This window comes from Rhineura floridana, chromosome 9 (assembly GCF_030035675.1).
Source record: "Rhineura floridana isolate rRhiFlo1 chromosome 9, rRhiFlo1.hap2, whole genome shotgun sequence".
NCBI classification, from domain to species: Eukaryota; Metazoa; Chordata; class Lepidosauria; order Squamata; family Rhineuridae; genus Rhineura; species Rhineura floridana.
This window is the reverse complement of record NC_084488.1, coordinates 51,406,308-51,422,749: the sequence shown is the minus strand read 5'-3', so window position 1 is coordinate 51,422,749 and position 16,442 is coordinate 51,406,308. Positions and strand designations below refer to the sequence as shown.

The 16,442-nt window shown below is 38.8% G+C and overlaps 1 protein-coding gene across 9 annotated transcripts in view; it reads left to right on the top strand.

Moving 5' to 3' along the window:
* Nucleotides 1-16,442, top strand: part of CLCN3 (chloride voltage-gated channel 3) — a 76,724-nt gene that overhangs the window by 9,583 nt on the left and 50,699 nt on the right. For 7 of the 9 annotated variants that reach the window (XM_061584102.1, XM_061584109.1, XM_061584099.1 and 4 more), the window contains one exon: nucleotides 7,883-8,059. In XM_061584102.1, coding sequence (XP_061440086.1) covers nucleotides 7,900-8,059 — 160 coding nt within the window. In that variant the 5' untranslated portion in view covers nucleotides 7,883-7,899. Of the gene's footprint in view, nucleotides 1-6,983; nucleotides 7,150-7,882; nucleotides 8,060-8,503; nucleotides 8,623-16,442 lie in introns of those variants that run through there. The other 2 variants (XM_061584105.1, XM_061584107.1) reach the window with 2 other exon arrangements.

The following is a 16,442-nucleotide window of genomic DNA, read 5'->3' as shown; positions in this document are numbered from 1 at the left end:
GTTGCTGATATAGAATATTCTATATACCTCTGGGCTTGGATATCTCTGAAGGAACATCTCCCATATGGACCTGCTTCTTTGTAAGATCATCAGAGAAGGCTTTTGTGGTGGCATTGCTCTTACGGCATAGTAGGCAGCAATCAAAGGAAGATCCTTTTCTGTGGTGGGACCTCCTCTGTGGAATTCCCTTTCCTCTGAATTAAGACAGGGTTTCAACACCTTTTGAAGACCAGTAGTGTAGTGGCAACTCCAGAAGTGCAAGGTCCCTTAATGATAGTCACAGCCACACCTGCTCACTCTCCCTCATCATTTCCACACTCCTCAGCCCTTCCTGTGTGTGCCTTCTCCCATAACAACAAGCTTCTCCCTAGAAGCCAATCCACATGAAAAGGGAATGTTAGCTATTGAGAAGAGTCTTCTCATTGGCTCTCTTGCCTCCTTTAGCTCTCATTGGCTTCCGTCAGTGGGAAAGGACAAAGAAGCATGTCAGAAGGTTCTTCTCAGTGGCTGAGACTAACACTTTCATGTTGATTGGTTCCTAAGATAATAGAGACATAGGGACACTGCTGGGACTCTGCTCCCAAAAAGGTAAGGGATCAAAGACCCCCTGAGACCCTGGATGACTACACCCCTGCTTAAGATCTACCTTACCCAGGCTTTTGCAGGCTACTAATTCCAAGCTTGGAATAATATATAAATATATATTTCTGGCTACAGTGGGTGGAATTCTTGCAGTGGTTTGATGTTTTAATAAGTATTGTGTATGTTGTTGTATTTTGCTTGTGTTTTGTGAACTTGTTTTCTGTTTCATCTAATTTGCCCTCATCTAGCCTACCACTTTGTCTAAGTCCCACTCCAGGACCTGTTCAGCCACACCCAACTCTGATATCACAGAAAAATAGAATTGGGTACTTTTCCCATATTGGTGTAACCTTACTCCAAATCCCTTGATGACTTCTCCAAATTAATATCCATGCCCTAATTACCTTTAGACAGCTGGTATAGCACAGTGGGGAGGTAGCCTGGCTGGGAGTCCAGAGTCTGTGAGTTCAAATCCCCGCTCTTGTCTCCTGGGTGTCAAATCCCCGCTCATGTCTCCTGGGTGTCAAGGGCCAGCTAAAGATCACAGTGAGTGGCTCAGAGGTTACATGCCCTGCCACCTGTGCAGCTGTGGGCAAGCTGCATAGTCCCAAGGAGCCCAGTTGCCCCCCAGCTGGCAGTTGTGGACAAGGAAGGGTCTGGCTTGTGCAGCTGTGGCAAGCTGTGCAGGCCCTAGCCAGCTGGGGAGGACTAGCCTCAGAGGGAGGCAATGGTAAACCCCCTCTGAACACCGCTAACCATGAAAACTCTATTCGTAGGGTAGCAATAAGTTGGGATCGACTTGAAGGCAGTCCGTTTCATTTTTCAGTTACCTTCAGATTAGACTACTGTGACATGAGCTGCAAATCATCAGCATACCGATGTTATTTCTTTCCTCTAGTGCAGGGGTGGGGAACTGGATCTGGCCAAGAGGCCAGATCCCCATCTTTGCACACACCCATGGGCCAAGTTTGACAGGTGGGTGGAACCACATACTTGTCAGTCACCTGACATAACAATTACATCAGGTGATCCATTTTTGCCTTTGTGGTTTGAAATCAAATGAAAAATGATATAAAATAAAATAAACAAACAAAATGAATGCGGTAAAGTCATTTTCATCAGGTCATAGCTGAGGTACCAACCAAAGTTGGAAAAAAATGCTCCTTGCTGGCAACATCACGTGCACATCCAATAAGAGCCCCAGATCAAGAAACACCCCCAAATATGTGTCTGATAATTTAGATAGACTACAACCGCATCCAAGACAACTGTACCCCAAAACCCAAATCAGGTGATCTGCCTACTACCAGTTCTTCGATCTTATCTAGCTTTTAAGTTTCAGCTTATGTCCCATCTAGTTCTTCACAGCAGACAAACAGCAGTCTAGCATTTTCATTGACTACCTAGGATCAGCTGTATAAGAGTAAAAGCTGGGTATAATCAGTATATTGACTCCCCAGCCCAAATCTGCGGATGACTTCTCCAGCAGTTTCATGTAGATGTTAAACAGCATAGGGGGCAAGATTATGGATCGTTGTGGATCCCCATAGGCCACAAGCCAAGGGGAAGAGCATTTGTTTCCCAACACCACCTTCTCAGTCCCATCCTCCCGCAATAACCATCCCCGCAAAGTGGTCCAAAAAGTTATATGGTCAGTGGTATCGGACACTGTTGAAAGGTTCAGGACCATCAAAAGGGCTGCATTCCCTCTCTCCATCTCCCAGCACAAGCTCCCTATTAGGGTGAGCAAGGCAATTTCAGTCTTGAACCCAGGCCAAAAACCAGACTAAAGATGATCTAGGCAAACATTTTCCTTCAACGATCTCTAGAGTTATGTAATCTTCCCCTTCTTTTGGACCCCAAAAGAATCCCGAAGATACTCTCCAGGTTAAACACAAAAATGTAATAAAAATTAATGAGATCAAGATAAATAAAATTTATCAACTAAATCATCAGAAGAGCAGAATGAGAAAGACATAAAACAACTGGATCAGTTTAAAAATATTTTTCCATGTTAGGAAAGTAAAGCAAATTAAAGGAATGGAATAGTAAAAAAAACCCTTCTGTTTTCTAATATAACTCAAGAGGGGGCTAACCCTTTGGTGGGAGTTCCACAATCTGGGTTAAGGACCCCTATATCTGGTGAATAAAGACTGCAATTGAGACAGAGTAAGTGTACTTTCCCAGCTCTTGGTACTCTTCTTGCTAGTTCATGTTTGTATTATAAAATGTTTTTTCTCCATTAGCCTAATTGTAAATTTCATTTTAAAAAAATGGAAGGATGAGATCCATTGTAGTGTGAGCTGGTGTCTTGCACAATGGAGCTTCTCCTCCTCCTTGTATGCCCTAAAAATCTGATCTTGAAGGTTGGGGGTTCCTCCATAGCAAATTTTGGAGTCATGGGGGACTGGAGGGGAGAGAAACTGGAAGTCTTGTTGCCCAAGTGGGTGAACATCATTGGATGTTGCTCAAAGTTTGTAAATACTTGACTTTTCATTGCATTCTGTGGCACTTGTAAAATGGCAGCATTCTTTTTTAGCTGTTAGATATTGCAGTAATATCCTCTGTGTGCACTTGGTATCTTTGGAGGGCACTTCCTTTAAGCATATTGCTTGTGAGAAGGAATCGGGCAGGAATGAGATAGTCATGAACATCTTTTGTCATACCCATGCCATTCTCTTCTTCCTGCCTCCCATCCTCCAGTGGGCAGAGAAAGGATCCCCTCCCATCTGCTTCCTGTGAATGCTCCAAGCTGTCCTGCATTAATGGCACATCCACTCATAACATGTAGTTCTACTGCTAGGCGTGTCAAAAGTATGATGAATTTCCATAATGGTTTCATAGTTCTTAAGAGTCATATGACTTGAGAGCATGAGTTGTGCTTATGTATAAAAGGAATAAAACTTTCATTTCAAGATACAAGAAAGCACCATAAAATACAGACATTGAATTTGGTATATTTTCAGCGAAGAAAATAGTATCACAGGTAAAAAAACAATTTTGCTCTGATGTACAATGCTTAAAGCTAGTCACTTCAGTAACAATGTAGTTATTACTTAGTTTTCTTGATTTCATAAAGCATCCTGAAGTGTAACCTGAATTTGTTAACTATATGGCTGTAGATGTTAAAACATTTAATACTGTCTTAATCTTACACATAATTTAGAAGAAGGTCTCAAATTTAAGTGGAACTGAACTTCCATTTCAGAGCATACAAGACTGCCATTGAGACATCAAATCATTGCTTTTTGTGGTTTGTGTTCTACTTCTGTATCCATTCATTAGCTAAGTAGTTTTATTTATTTTTATTATATATAGGTGATAAAACTTCTTAGATTGTACATACTTTTAACTAACATTAAAGTTCTCAGCCAAGAAAGGGCTTAATATTGTGACCAGTATAGCTTTTCCAAATCTGCTTAATTTGCATATATTTGTTCCACTTGTATTAGATATGGAGAAAGTACAAAGATATTCATGATGTTGAAGCCTTTCTCCTGACTAGTACAAATCATGCACGGCTCTAGCTCTGGCTTGTGAGATTATCAGGCATTGCATTGTACATGCACTTACATGCCTGTCCTTGCATTGCATCCTTAATAGCTGAAGAACTGCTTCAGTAATGTTCAGGATGCGGAATTCTGCTCATAATACTTATTTTGTGTACATGCAGTGCAGTTATTATCATTTGTTAAATTTATATCCTGCCCTTTCTCCCAGTAGGAGCTCAGTGCGGTAAACAAAAACCCTAAAGCACTTTAAAATATCTTAAAAACAGACTTTAAAATATCTTAAAACAAGTCATCTTTAAAAACATATTAAAAGAAAAATCTTGAAAAACATCTTTTTAAAAAAGCTTTAAAAACATATTAAACAGTTCCTGCACAGATGCAGTCTGGGATAAAAGACTTGTGCAGTTTCAGATTATGCACAGTCCTGAATACAAATATTTGCAAAACCTGACCACTGCAGATTGTTATGATTTGGAGAATACAAAACATTTTTTATTAATCATGTATTGTGTAAAACAATATACAATAAAAAGGAAGCCAGAAGTATTGGTCTGATAAAATGATCTACCAGTACAACCCTATACATGCCCACACAGTAGTAAGTCACATTGGGTGATACCTTCTTCCCTGCAGCCCCCCCCCCCACATTTTCCCCAATCCTCCAGAATAGATATTGGGGGTATGTGGTGGGCTGCAGGGGAGAGGACTGGAACAGGAAGTCCCATTGTACAAGTGAGCTGACACCATTGGATGCCTCTCCTTGAATTCGTTGGGGCTTTCTCCCAGGTAATTGAGTTTAGGAGTGTTAATTTAAGATGCAAATGGTTTTTATTGGAGGAAATAGACTAGTTTGGAACATCCAAGATGTGGTATGTTGTTTAAGGAACTACTATATTCTATTTGCTTGGAGTCTGTTCTGGGGATAGTGCGCTAAGAAGTTCTAAACTGAATAAATATATGATTTTTCCTAATCATATCTTCAATGTAACTTTTAGTTTAAGACTATTCATTTAAGACTATATTCAACCCCACTTGAGCCAAAGATACTGTATCATGAAATATTACCACCAGATATAAAAACTCACTCAGTCACTCACCCCTTCAGTATCTTTCTTATTGGGTATAACATACTGACAATTGTGATGGTGGTGTGTTTGCGTTTTTTTAAACACGGGAGATAGCAAATCCTTTTAGAAGAGGAGTTTTTTCTAATACTTATCCCTAAAATAATTTATCAAGCCCTAATTTTAAAAGTGTCAGTTGAGATTAAGCCTCAAAATTGTATTCAAAGTTAGTGAGAGGAAGTTCCAGAGGCCCTTCTCCTTTTAAAAAAAAATTCCACTGAGCATTCATTGAAAGTATGGGTCATATGAATTACACATGCCAATATAACATAGTCTGCAGTCCTTATTTTTTGTCTATTTTATTGTGAAAATGGGTCCAAATTTGAGCACTCCAGTAAACTGTGTTGCACTCACTTACAAGACAGCTTTATAGGTGTTTTGTTTCATTGTCATTTGTGATTTTTACAAGAACTCTTTGCTATAGATTTAGACTTCATCTGAATTATGGGCATGACTATAATTGCAAAAGAATACTAAATATTAATGAAGGTAAAGTGTGCAAATGAGAAGTTACTTCTGCTGATCTTTTCCAGTCTCTACGTAAATTAAATAACATGCTACTTACATGCATATTTTGACTTTTTCTTATTGGGAAGGAAAAACTCAGGAAGCATCAAAGTAATTTTTTTAAATTGTCTTAAAAATAAAGTCCATTGGTGAACCATGATGTAAAAAAAGAAGTTTTCACAGGAATAAGAAAGAAATCTGTAACTTTGTAACACAACAGTGAGGGAGTTTTAGTGGTATGCTGCATAGATCTGAATTAATGAATTTTGGTTAAGAACAATGAAATCTTACATATTTATCCTAGGCTTGCCTTGATTATCTGATTTTTATAAACTACAAATTATAGCATGGCAAATATGTTAAATATTAATATTAGCTGTAATACACTGCACCATGTGCAGTATTCCAACAGAACTTTCAGCTGCTCCCTACTCTGGGTTGAAAATGGAAATGGACTGCCTTAAAGTCAATTCTGACTTATGGTGACCCTATGAATAGGGTGTTCATGGTAAGTGGTATTCAGAGGTGGTTACTTGCCTTCCTCTGAGGCTGAGATGCATTGACTGGCCCAAGGTCACCCAGTGAACTGCATGGCTATGTGGGGATTTGAACCCTGGTCTCCCAGGTCGTAGTCCAACACTCTAACCACTACGCCACACTGGCTCTCTACCCTGGGTTAGAGATGTAAAATGTCTGGATATTTTGAAGCCATGGGAAAAAAGTTTTTTCTACTTTTTTTCAGAAAAAAATGGAGATTTTTGGAAAAATTGAAAAAATGCAATATTAGCACTTTTTAGAGATTGAAAGTCACTTCATTACTTCAGGAACATAAGATGTAATTATGTACAAGTTGGTTTGGTATATTAAAAGTACATTTTATTCAAACAATTGTTACAAATTGAATTTACTTTTTAAATTTTTTACCTTTTTTGTAACAAATGGAGCTACAAGCTCTTGAACACCTAAACTGTAAGGAACCTCTTTCATTTTGCCAGTTTATGAAGAGCAGGCAAAAAACAATTTAAAAAAAGAAGAAACCATCAACATTAATAACAAAGAAAATTATTTATGTCTCCAGTATCAAGCAGACAGAAAGCATCCATTCCCATAAAAAGAACTGAGAAAAAGGGGGTACCAAGATTCAGTGAAATATTCTATTCATCATGCTAAAATAAAACATTCCATAATCCATTTTTTCTTCATTTTTTCAATTTTTCAGGAAAAAACTAAATAAGGCTTCAGGAAAAAATGGGGGAAAAAACATTTTTTCCTGGGTTTTTTCTGGGCCTTTACATCTCTACTCTGGGTAGAGGCCCTCTGGAACAGCACCACATGAGCTGCCACCAGAAGTGTTTTCTGTTTGTACAAGTTTGGTGTCCCAGCCGTTACGTTTTGTTAAGTAGATGGTGCTGTGTATCAATAAGGTAAGCAACCTTTATAGCTATGCAGATCAACTACTAAAATGGGAATTGGTAAAATCACCTGCGGTGCAGAATGGTAGTAGAAAGACTGTTTTCCCTTCACACTTCTACCACTTCTTCTACACGCCCCTCTCACACTTAAAAACTTCTGTACCACTTTCCCATCCTATTCTACAAAAGGAGCTCTGGGTTGCATCCAACTAAGTCATACTTGGAATAAACCCATTAAAATGAATGAACTTGGCTAACTTAAGGTCATTGATTTCATTGGGCCTACTCTGAGCATGACTTAATTGGATGAAGTCCTCCTTTTATAGGAAACCATAGGGTTGCTTTCTGAGCTACAGAACTGCATTGGATAATTGTCCTTTTTCAGACCCTCCTGATCAATAAATAGTTCTGTTGTTAAGTTTCATTTTCATCCTATTTAAATGTAATGTCCTTAAGTTCACATCTCAAAAAAAGGAGGTAGTATAGATTCTGTGCTTCCAAATGAAAAACAAATTTTATAGAATGGTTGTCTATGATAAAGATTATAGACTGGTCTTCAAAGCACTTACATCTTCAGAATTAAACATAAACCATGAGTCTGTTTTTAAATAGGTAGTAGCTCCTGCTGTTTAATAATATTTATGGTAGTTGCACATTCATTGAGCTGTGATGAAGTATACTTGGGGAAAAAATCATGTTCTTCACCTTACTTAGGCAATGCCTTCTAACTATAATTTCTTCTTAGGTCATAAAAGCAGCTAAATGGAGTCTGAGCAGTTGTTCCATAGAGGTTACTACCGAAATAGCTACAACAGCATAACTAGTGCAAGTAGTGATGAAGAACTTCTAGATGGCGCTGGTGTTATCATGGATTTCCAGACCTCTGAAGATGACAATTTGTTAGATGGTGATGCATGCATTGGTAAGTCAGTAAACCACTGTTTTTATTTCTTGTATATACATGCTGGTAGATTGGGCTTTTAGGATGCCCATGTGATGTGGCATTAAAGCATATCCTTTTTAGTGTTCTAAGCAGAAAGAGACGTACCAAATAATATAAAATTTATGGTCCAGTTCAGTTGTCATAGCCAAACCATGGTTTGGCATTTGAGGCCATTTAGTGGGCTCATGTGCTTCAGTTCCCATCCTTGCTTCTTGGCTCTGGTAATCACCATAGTTTGCTGTAATATTTACATTGGATATACTGTGGTTACTGCAAACCATAGCTTGCCTTCAGATTACAGCTGGAAACCATGGGTGACATCCAGTGTTGTCAGATTGCTTGCACAATAGAAACTTGCCTACGCACTAAGACTTATGGTTTCTCTTCTCCCCTCCACCCCACTTGTTCCCCCCAAATCTCCAGGGCACATGGGGAGTCTGCAGGGGGAGATGAGGCCCCATTGCCTGAATGGATGCCTGGTTGTGCCGTGTTAGATCTTGCTCCTTACTGGGTTCTCAGTTCTGGTTTGGAGACAAAGCATGGTAACTATAATTTGCCCTGTTCAGACATAACTATAGTTAATCACAAACTAGGAAGAGCAGGACCGAATTCAACTGTAGGAAGAAAGGAGAGGTAGAAGAGGAATAGTTCAAGGAAGAAGGGAGCACATGAGCCCCATGCATAACCTTTATAACAAAACTATGGTTTTGCCATATCTGAACTAGACTATAATATGCTAAGCTGATTGTTCTTGCAGACTTTGGATATCCAATGTGTGCTCTTAAGACAAATGTAATGTTTGAACAGAAAGTGTACACTCCGTATGCCACATTATACCTTTCTGATATATTTCTTTATGTTTGAATGAATACTGGCATTATGAACTTCATTATTAGAAGCGACTTCATCTTTAGACATAAATATTTTAAATGCGAAATTTAAGTCTGTACCTAATAGTAGTATAGAGTTGATTGAAGAGATTCTTCAGCTAAAGTCCCCCAATGCTATATTTGATTTCCACTGCCACTCTGGGCTCCTTTTTGGAGGAAGGACAGGATACAAATTTAATTGATGATAATGATGATGACGATCATTTGTAGCCTTTGTGCATTTCCATGTAGTAGAACTGAGTGCTGGGTGTAGTTGAATCTTAGAGTCCTGGATAGCAGTCTTGTGTGCTCTTGCCCCTCTTCTTCCCACCACTTGTCCTGAATATGCTTGAGTTGGGTGGCCATATAAAGGGGTTGTGCATCTAGTACCTACAGTTCTTCCAGATGCTGTGCAATGCATACACTTCAGATAATTTGGATTTTAATGCTTTCCAGAACTAACTTATTTAAAAAAACCACAACCCTCTCTATATTTTCTTTAAGTGTGGTTGTCATAACTAATCCCACAACTGATTAAAATGCAGATGCTACATGAGAACATTTGGGAAGAAAATCAAGCGGGAACAATAACTGATGAATACTGAGGCTTGACATGAACTTTTAGATAGTCTGTCCATAAATTACAGGAAGAAAATGTTCAAGCCTGTTCTTTTTAAGCCTTAATAAGAAAAGCTTTAAAGGAAAACATAAAATGTGTTACATTGTTTAAGGACAAAATGTTTGTGCTAAATTGCTTTTATACTTGGAAATTCTAACACGGGTCAGGGCTGGTCAAAGAACAATAGCTTAAGATGAAGAAGTTCAAACAAACCAGGCACAAACCTTTGTGTATTGAAGGAACTAGTTGCCGAAATCTGAGCCATTAGTAAATACCTTTACAAACTTGTGGAGGAGTATAATGTCCCCAAAGATTATGATGACAATATCTGCCACACTTTTTAAATGTTATAGTTGTCTTGAGTCTCTGGAATAGAACTGTGTTAAATAATGAAACTTGATACTGTTAACAGCTTAACAGCTGCACACAATTTTGACAATTTTAGCTGTAATTTAAGTCAGGGGCCACCAACCCTTATGGGCCCATGAACACACTTGCAGCCGGAAGGAATTGTTGTGGGCACCACACACAGTGCAGTCAAGGGCACACCACAACCTATTCTATTGGTGACAATAAAATGCTTATTTCAAGCCAGATTTCAGTAGTGGCAGGTCACTTACAGGTGTCAGGGAAAACCTTTCTGGGCATGCGCGTGCCGATGAGCACTACAATGACAATTCCTGATTTAAGTAACAGACATTTGAAATGGGAGCTATCCTATATTAAGTGTATATATATATATTATATATATATATATATATTAAGGTTGTAGCGCATCAGCTTGTGAAACTTGCCAGTAAATATCGGGTCTCCTTTTTTCTCCCTAGCATGGACAGTGAAAAAAACCATTATTTTGATGTACTAGTTTCCTTGAAACATTATATTGTTCTTCATATTGCGCAAGCTCATTGGCTTGCTTGTTCATAAAAATCACTCCTCAAAAATGTGTTTCCCCTATATCAGAGCTTCATCTAGCCTTGTCATGTGCTTGTAGCCCTTTTGTCAATCTCTGTGTTCCATATTAGTGGGAGGAGGCCCACTTTCCACATAGGTATTTGAAGGAGCAGCACTAGTTCAGATCTCAGCTCCCTCACTTTTGTGACAGAAACTTGATGCTGGGCCTGTATGTGTGTCTGCTGCTTCTCTTGCTCTTTATTCCGGGGTATCTCCTGTGCAAAGTGAAAGATGCCAACTCTGCTCCCCTCCTTCTTTTTTGCACATGCCAGAAAAATTGGAAGTGGTACAGAATTGGTTTCCCTCATTCAGTATAAAGACCCCTTTATCCTCTGAATTCTCTACCATGTGTGAAGAATTTGGAAAAGTCATCTTTATGCCAGGCATGGGTGCTTACCTGAGGGGAAGGGTGCTTACCTGAGGGGAAGGGTGCTTACCTGAGGGGAAGGGTGCTTACCTGAGGGGAAGGGTGCTTACCTGAGGGGAAGGGTGCTTACCTGAGGGGAAGGGTGCTTGCCACTAATGAGATGTCTGGTTCCCTGATTGTCTCTTTTTTTCCAACGTTCTCATTTTTATATTGTTTTACCATGCAGTGGTGCAGTTGTATATAATAGTTGTTTGTGCTTTTTAAAAAAACTCTTAAGAAATTAAAATTTTAATGTATGGGCAGAAGAGGCTGGTTTACTAGGGCTATTGGGGCACAGCCCTCCCAATGAGAATGTCAAGCAATTTTAAAAAATCCTCCCCTTCCAAAAAAATCTCAAAAGCTATACACTCTTTTGTGTTTCACACACATTATATAATTTCTTGAATTTAAAGAGGTTTGAGAAGGCATTTCTGTCAATCTCCTGTTCTCTGGCCAATCAGCTCTCTACACCACTCAGCCAATTCTAATCCAAAAGTGTAGCCTTGGGAAAGAGGTCCCTTCCTGGACTGCCTGCTATCAGCCTTATTAGGAAGCCTTCCTACTCCATCTATTGTTCTGAGGCTTATCCAGCACAGCCAGTATAGCAGATTAGGGAAGAGTCAGCTCTGAATCAGGCCTGCTTCAAGAACAGCCCTATGTGGTACTCTTAGCCTGGACCTGAGCATGCTGAGAGCTATTTCCCTGAAGGCCAGATCTCTTAGTTAACTAGAGAAATAAAGTAAGGAGTGTTTCTTACTATGACGAGCTTTTTGTTTAATTCTTCGTGCCCTTGAGAGAGAGAGAGAGCACGAGCGAGCAAGCAAGCAGTGAGTCTCTTTCTATAATAAAGATCATTTTTTATTTGCATTTATTTTTATGAACTAGGAAGAGAAATGGTGGATGGCTTGGGTATGTGTTGTAACAAACTCTGCATTAATCATTTTCCTGCATTCACTCAGCGGAGCAGGGCAGGTTCATCTGAGTCACTTGTAATGAAAGAATATTTCAGAAAAGGGGTGTGGATCTGCTTCTAACAAATCCCCCTCTTAGCTCAAAGTAGGTTGAATGCAGAGGAAGAAATGTGGTGCTGTTACTTCTAGCTTGCTTTGTGATGAGTTTTGTCAGTAATTTCTAAAATGAAAAGTTTGGGCTGTATGCCTGTCTGGATATGATTCCACATCCTTCCCCAAACCTGGAAGATATTGTCCCTAATCACAGAAATAAGAGGCTGATTAGGAATAGTCTGATGTGATATACTCTGCACATGAGCAGACATTATTCACATTTTCAGGACTGAGCTGTGCATTGCAAATATGTTCTGATGATGCTCAGATGAGACATCTTTTGGCTGTTGGCTAGAATACTTTGTGCTTTTAATTTAAAGAAGAAAGTGTTTTGGATAATGAAAAGTTAAATTGATTTTTTTGGGGGGGGGACTCCACAAAACTGGAAGGAAGTATTTCTTATAATTTAAAAGATTTGTGTGTGGTAGTTTCTTGTTGTTTTTGGCAGTGGCTCTGCAGGTATAATCAATACATGAATTCAAAAACAAGTCATTTGGCATGGGTTAATTTCTAAGTAAGAGGTGTGGAGTCAATCTTGTCTGAAAACCATACTTGGCCCTCTTTTATAGAAGCTATACCATTGCTCATAGATGTGCAGAGAATTGATAAATTTTTAGTGAGGAGACAGTGGCATTCTGCACATGCATAATGGCACACTTTCCTAAATAAGTGCTATACAAGTCCTACTAAATATTGCAGCCCTACTAAATCAAAATGTTACCAGCCACTGCTGTGTGTGGGAATATCATATTTTGAACTGAGAAAACAAACCAAGCTGCGAGTGCTCTTTATCGATACCAGTGTTACAGGAATATTGCTGTTGCTTCCATGAGATATTACTGTCTGAACTATCCATTAATATTTAATAGGGCCTTTTCTGTTCTAGCGCTCCTTCTATGGAACTCCCAGCCTTTGGAGGTGCAGCAGACACTCACAGTGGCTCACTTGTGATGGCCTGTTTTTCCTGGTTTTGGGGTCTCCATAAGATCTTCAGCCAGGTGGTTGATTTGGTTTTTTCTGTAGTCACATGGCTGTGTGATTAGCTTGTGCCTTTGCTGTTGGATTTTACCTATGTTGATTAAATAGGCAGGTTATAATGTTAACTTGATATTTTTATTGGATTTTAATGATGTATTATGTAAACCACTGGGATTTTTTATGAAGAGTAGTACATCAATTAAATAAATAATTATTATTAACGTGTGGGAGAGAATGGTAGGAAGTTATAGCATGGTTCAGGATTTTGGTGCCATGTTTTTGAAGTTGCCAGTGACAGGTATTGCCTTCCAGCCTTGTTTATTTAGAGCAGCGTTACCCAACCCTTTTCAACCCAATGCCCCTTTGCAAAATCTTTTTGTGCCCAACGCTCCCCTCAGATTAAGTATATGCCAATGCTTCCTATTCTTCCCTTAAAATATGAGTAATGCATAAAAGGTATTTTCAATGATTATTACTGATCATTTTTATCATGCCTTTTTATTGCACTTAGATTACATATTGAATTCTTAGTATGATTTATTAATATACATACATAGTTATAGAAAAGTAAATAAAATGAGATTTATTATAAAATACTAGTGTGATCCTTGAGCTTGATGACTTTTGGCTAACTTCACAATATCTGGAGTATACTTGGATAGTAATAGTCTTAAGTCACCACGACTAACAATATCCAAACGGTTTCGATTCTTCACTAGTATGCGATTCACTGCACTAAATCCTAACTAATTAAGTCCACACAGTATGAACCAATAGAATACACTGTGTTACTTAACAACAAACTCATTCAGTTTACCGGCATTGTTTCGTTAAACAAGTTCATTTAAACATCACAGAAACAACGGGTAGCGAGTGTGTCCCATTCCTCAAGAAAACCAGCGAATAACTGACTGTCTGCGTCACCCGTTTGCACACAGCACTCATCCGTTGGAAGAATGCGCCCTCCACCAATACACCCAACTTATCAAACACTCTCTTGTGATTGGTTCCAACATCCCTCAAGACAGCATCGGAACATTACCAGGGCGTGGCTGATATCCCCATTCCTTGATATGACACTGGCTGCTATTCAGAATTTCTTTACTAAACAGCACAAACTATTTATAGTGTTATTTCCATGAATTGAGACTATTAAATACATTCTAACTGGGGACAAAACAGTTTAAAAATTAATGATTTGTGTATTAAATAAAATTAAACTTAAATGCTTCAACTGTTGCATCAGACCGCCAAATGTCAGCGCCCCTCTAATGAACCCAAACGTCCCCCTAAAGTTTGTAGTCATGCCAATGCCCCCCTGAAAGGCTGTAATGCCCCCCAGGGGGGCGCTACCACCCACTTTGGGAATCGCTGATTTAGAGGTAGTTCAGATGGAATTTGTAAAAATATTTAAATCATGAACACTTGTACCATGATTCTGAAAATGTTCAGATGTTTGTGATCTGTCTGCCAGTTTTGTTCATGTGTAGGGTCTTGGGGACATGAGTATGCAACTTCATACGTAATTTTTATGCTTTTAATTTATATAGTACTTTGAGGGCAGAGAATGGCAGCATTTGCATGTCATGGTAGCCAGAGTTTATACCACAGTTTTAATAGCTGCAGTTTAATGTGGATGTACAGAAGCCTCTCATTTTGCTCCTCCCTTTCACCCTGCAGGATCAACCAACCGCTATCCTTGTCTTAGCATTATGTCCTAATCAAGGACTGTCATTTGTTTTGCTCAAATAAAGCCAGAGTGGTAATCGGACGACAAACCACAATTCTTGGTTAGAATGTAACTGTAGTTATGGATTGCAGCTTGTTACTGCCACTTGGAGGGGGGGGGGAGGAAAGCTGTCTGTTCACAGTAAACCTTTAGTTAACTATGGTTTGTTGTGATACTGCAAACTAGCTACTTCAATGAATTTTTATAAATAAATACAAATGTTCACCTGGAAAAATGAGACTTAAGCTGAGAAGGTGTACTATTTTCCTTACATTTATATCCTGCCTTTCTTGTCATGGAGTCTAAGGTGGTATGCATATGATTTCCAAGCAATCACCCATCCAGTCTCTGACCAGACCCAGAGTTTCAACAAGGTGGTGGCCTCAAGTGCCTTTAGATCATATACTGGAATTGTGAAATGTACATGAAATGAGCTGGTGCCAACTTGTCTTGAACATGTTGGGAAAAGCCTGTTTACTTATGGCACAGTTATGGAAGATTAAACCTAGAGACAGGTTTGATCAGCTTTATTCCGGCTTTATTGACTACAAGTCATATTTGTAATATGCTAAGGTGATTTAAAACACAGATCCATATTCTGCAAAGGCAACAAGAGGGGGAATTCATAACTTGATTTAAAATGACAAATTTCAATCTTAACAGTCCCCCAAAGACTTTAAAAAATTAAGTTGCAACTAGATTCTTAGGAACTGAGGAGGAAATGTTTGAATAAACTCTCAGTGTGCTGAGAAGATAAAAGTATGTAAAGTCATATGTAGTTTGGAAAAATACAGGAACCACTGACCACTGCGTAATACTTCATGTTGAAGGTGAGTCACTGAAATTTACATGGCACACTTCTCTGTTTGCATAAAGAGCTATTTCGTTTTTCCAATATAAATTGTAAGTGTGCAGCCATAGTGTAGTAGTAATAGGCAACAAAATATCAAATAAGCCTACATATGAAGTGCTATTCAAGTACAAGCTTAAGTTTTTTTACACTGATCCTCATTTCTCTGATAAGAAATTAAATGATATGTTCATAAAACTCTGGTTATCCAAGTTCTTTTTCAAAATTAAGTACTTTCTGCAGAGTGTGTCTTCCATGTTGTATCCAGATCATTGGATTTAAGATAGAGTGGCTCACAGAGGCCTGCCTGACTTGTGATCCACTAACTTTAATCCGTCTACAAGCAATTTTATTATGACCTGCTAGTTGCTTGTCAACCCCATATTTTTGAAGCACATGGCAGCAAATCCAGGGGAAGTATGTTCAGGCTAGTGTCCAGTTGTCATCTAGATAGCTCCTGTCATTGCATGTGAAAACAATGTGGTATGTAACAATACATAAAAAGCCTTCTCTGTAGTACCTATGCTGTTTTTTTCTTTCACATTCTATTATGTGTGTGTCCCTTTCTACTTTCACCTCTACATTCTTACCATGCCACCTAGCAGTATTGTCAAGTAATTAATTGCTGCTTAACTTGGATGGATCCGCTTTATTCTTTCATATACTATTAACTCTAACCCCACATCCTGTTTGGACAAGCCCTGCTTATAACAGGTGCTGATGTGTTCAGGTGATATAGCTTATATTTATCAGTAAACAGTAAATCAGTAAACAGTAAGGTACTGAAGAAAAGAAACAAGAGCTGCATATTGAATCTTGCCTCATTCAGTATGTCTTCAGCTGCAATGCTAACCATGTTTACACAGAAGTCCCATTGAGTTCAGTGGAGTTAG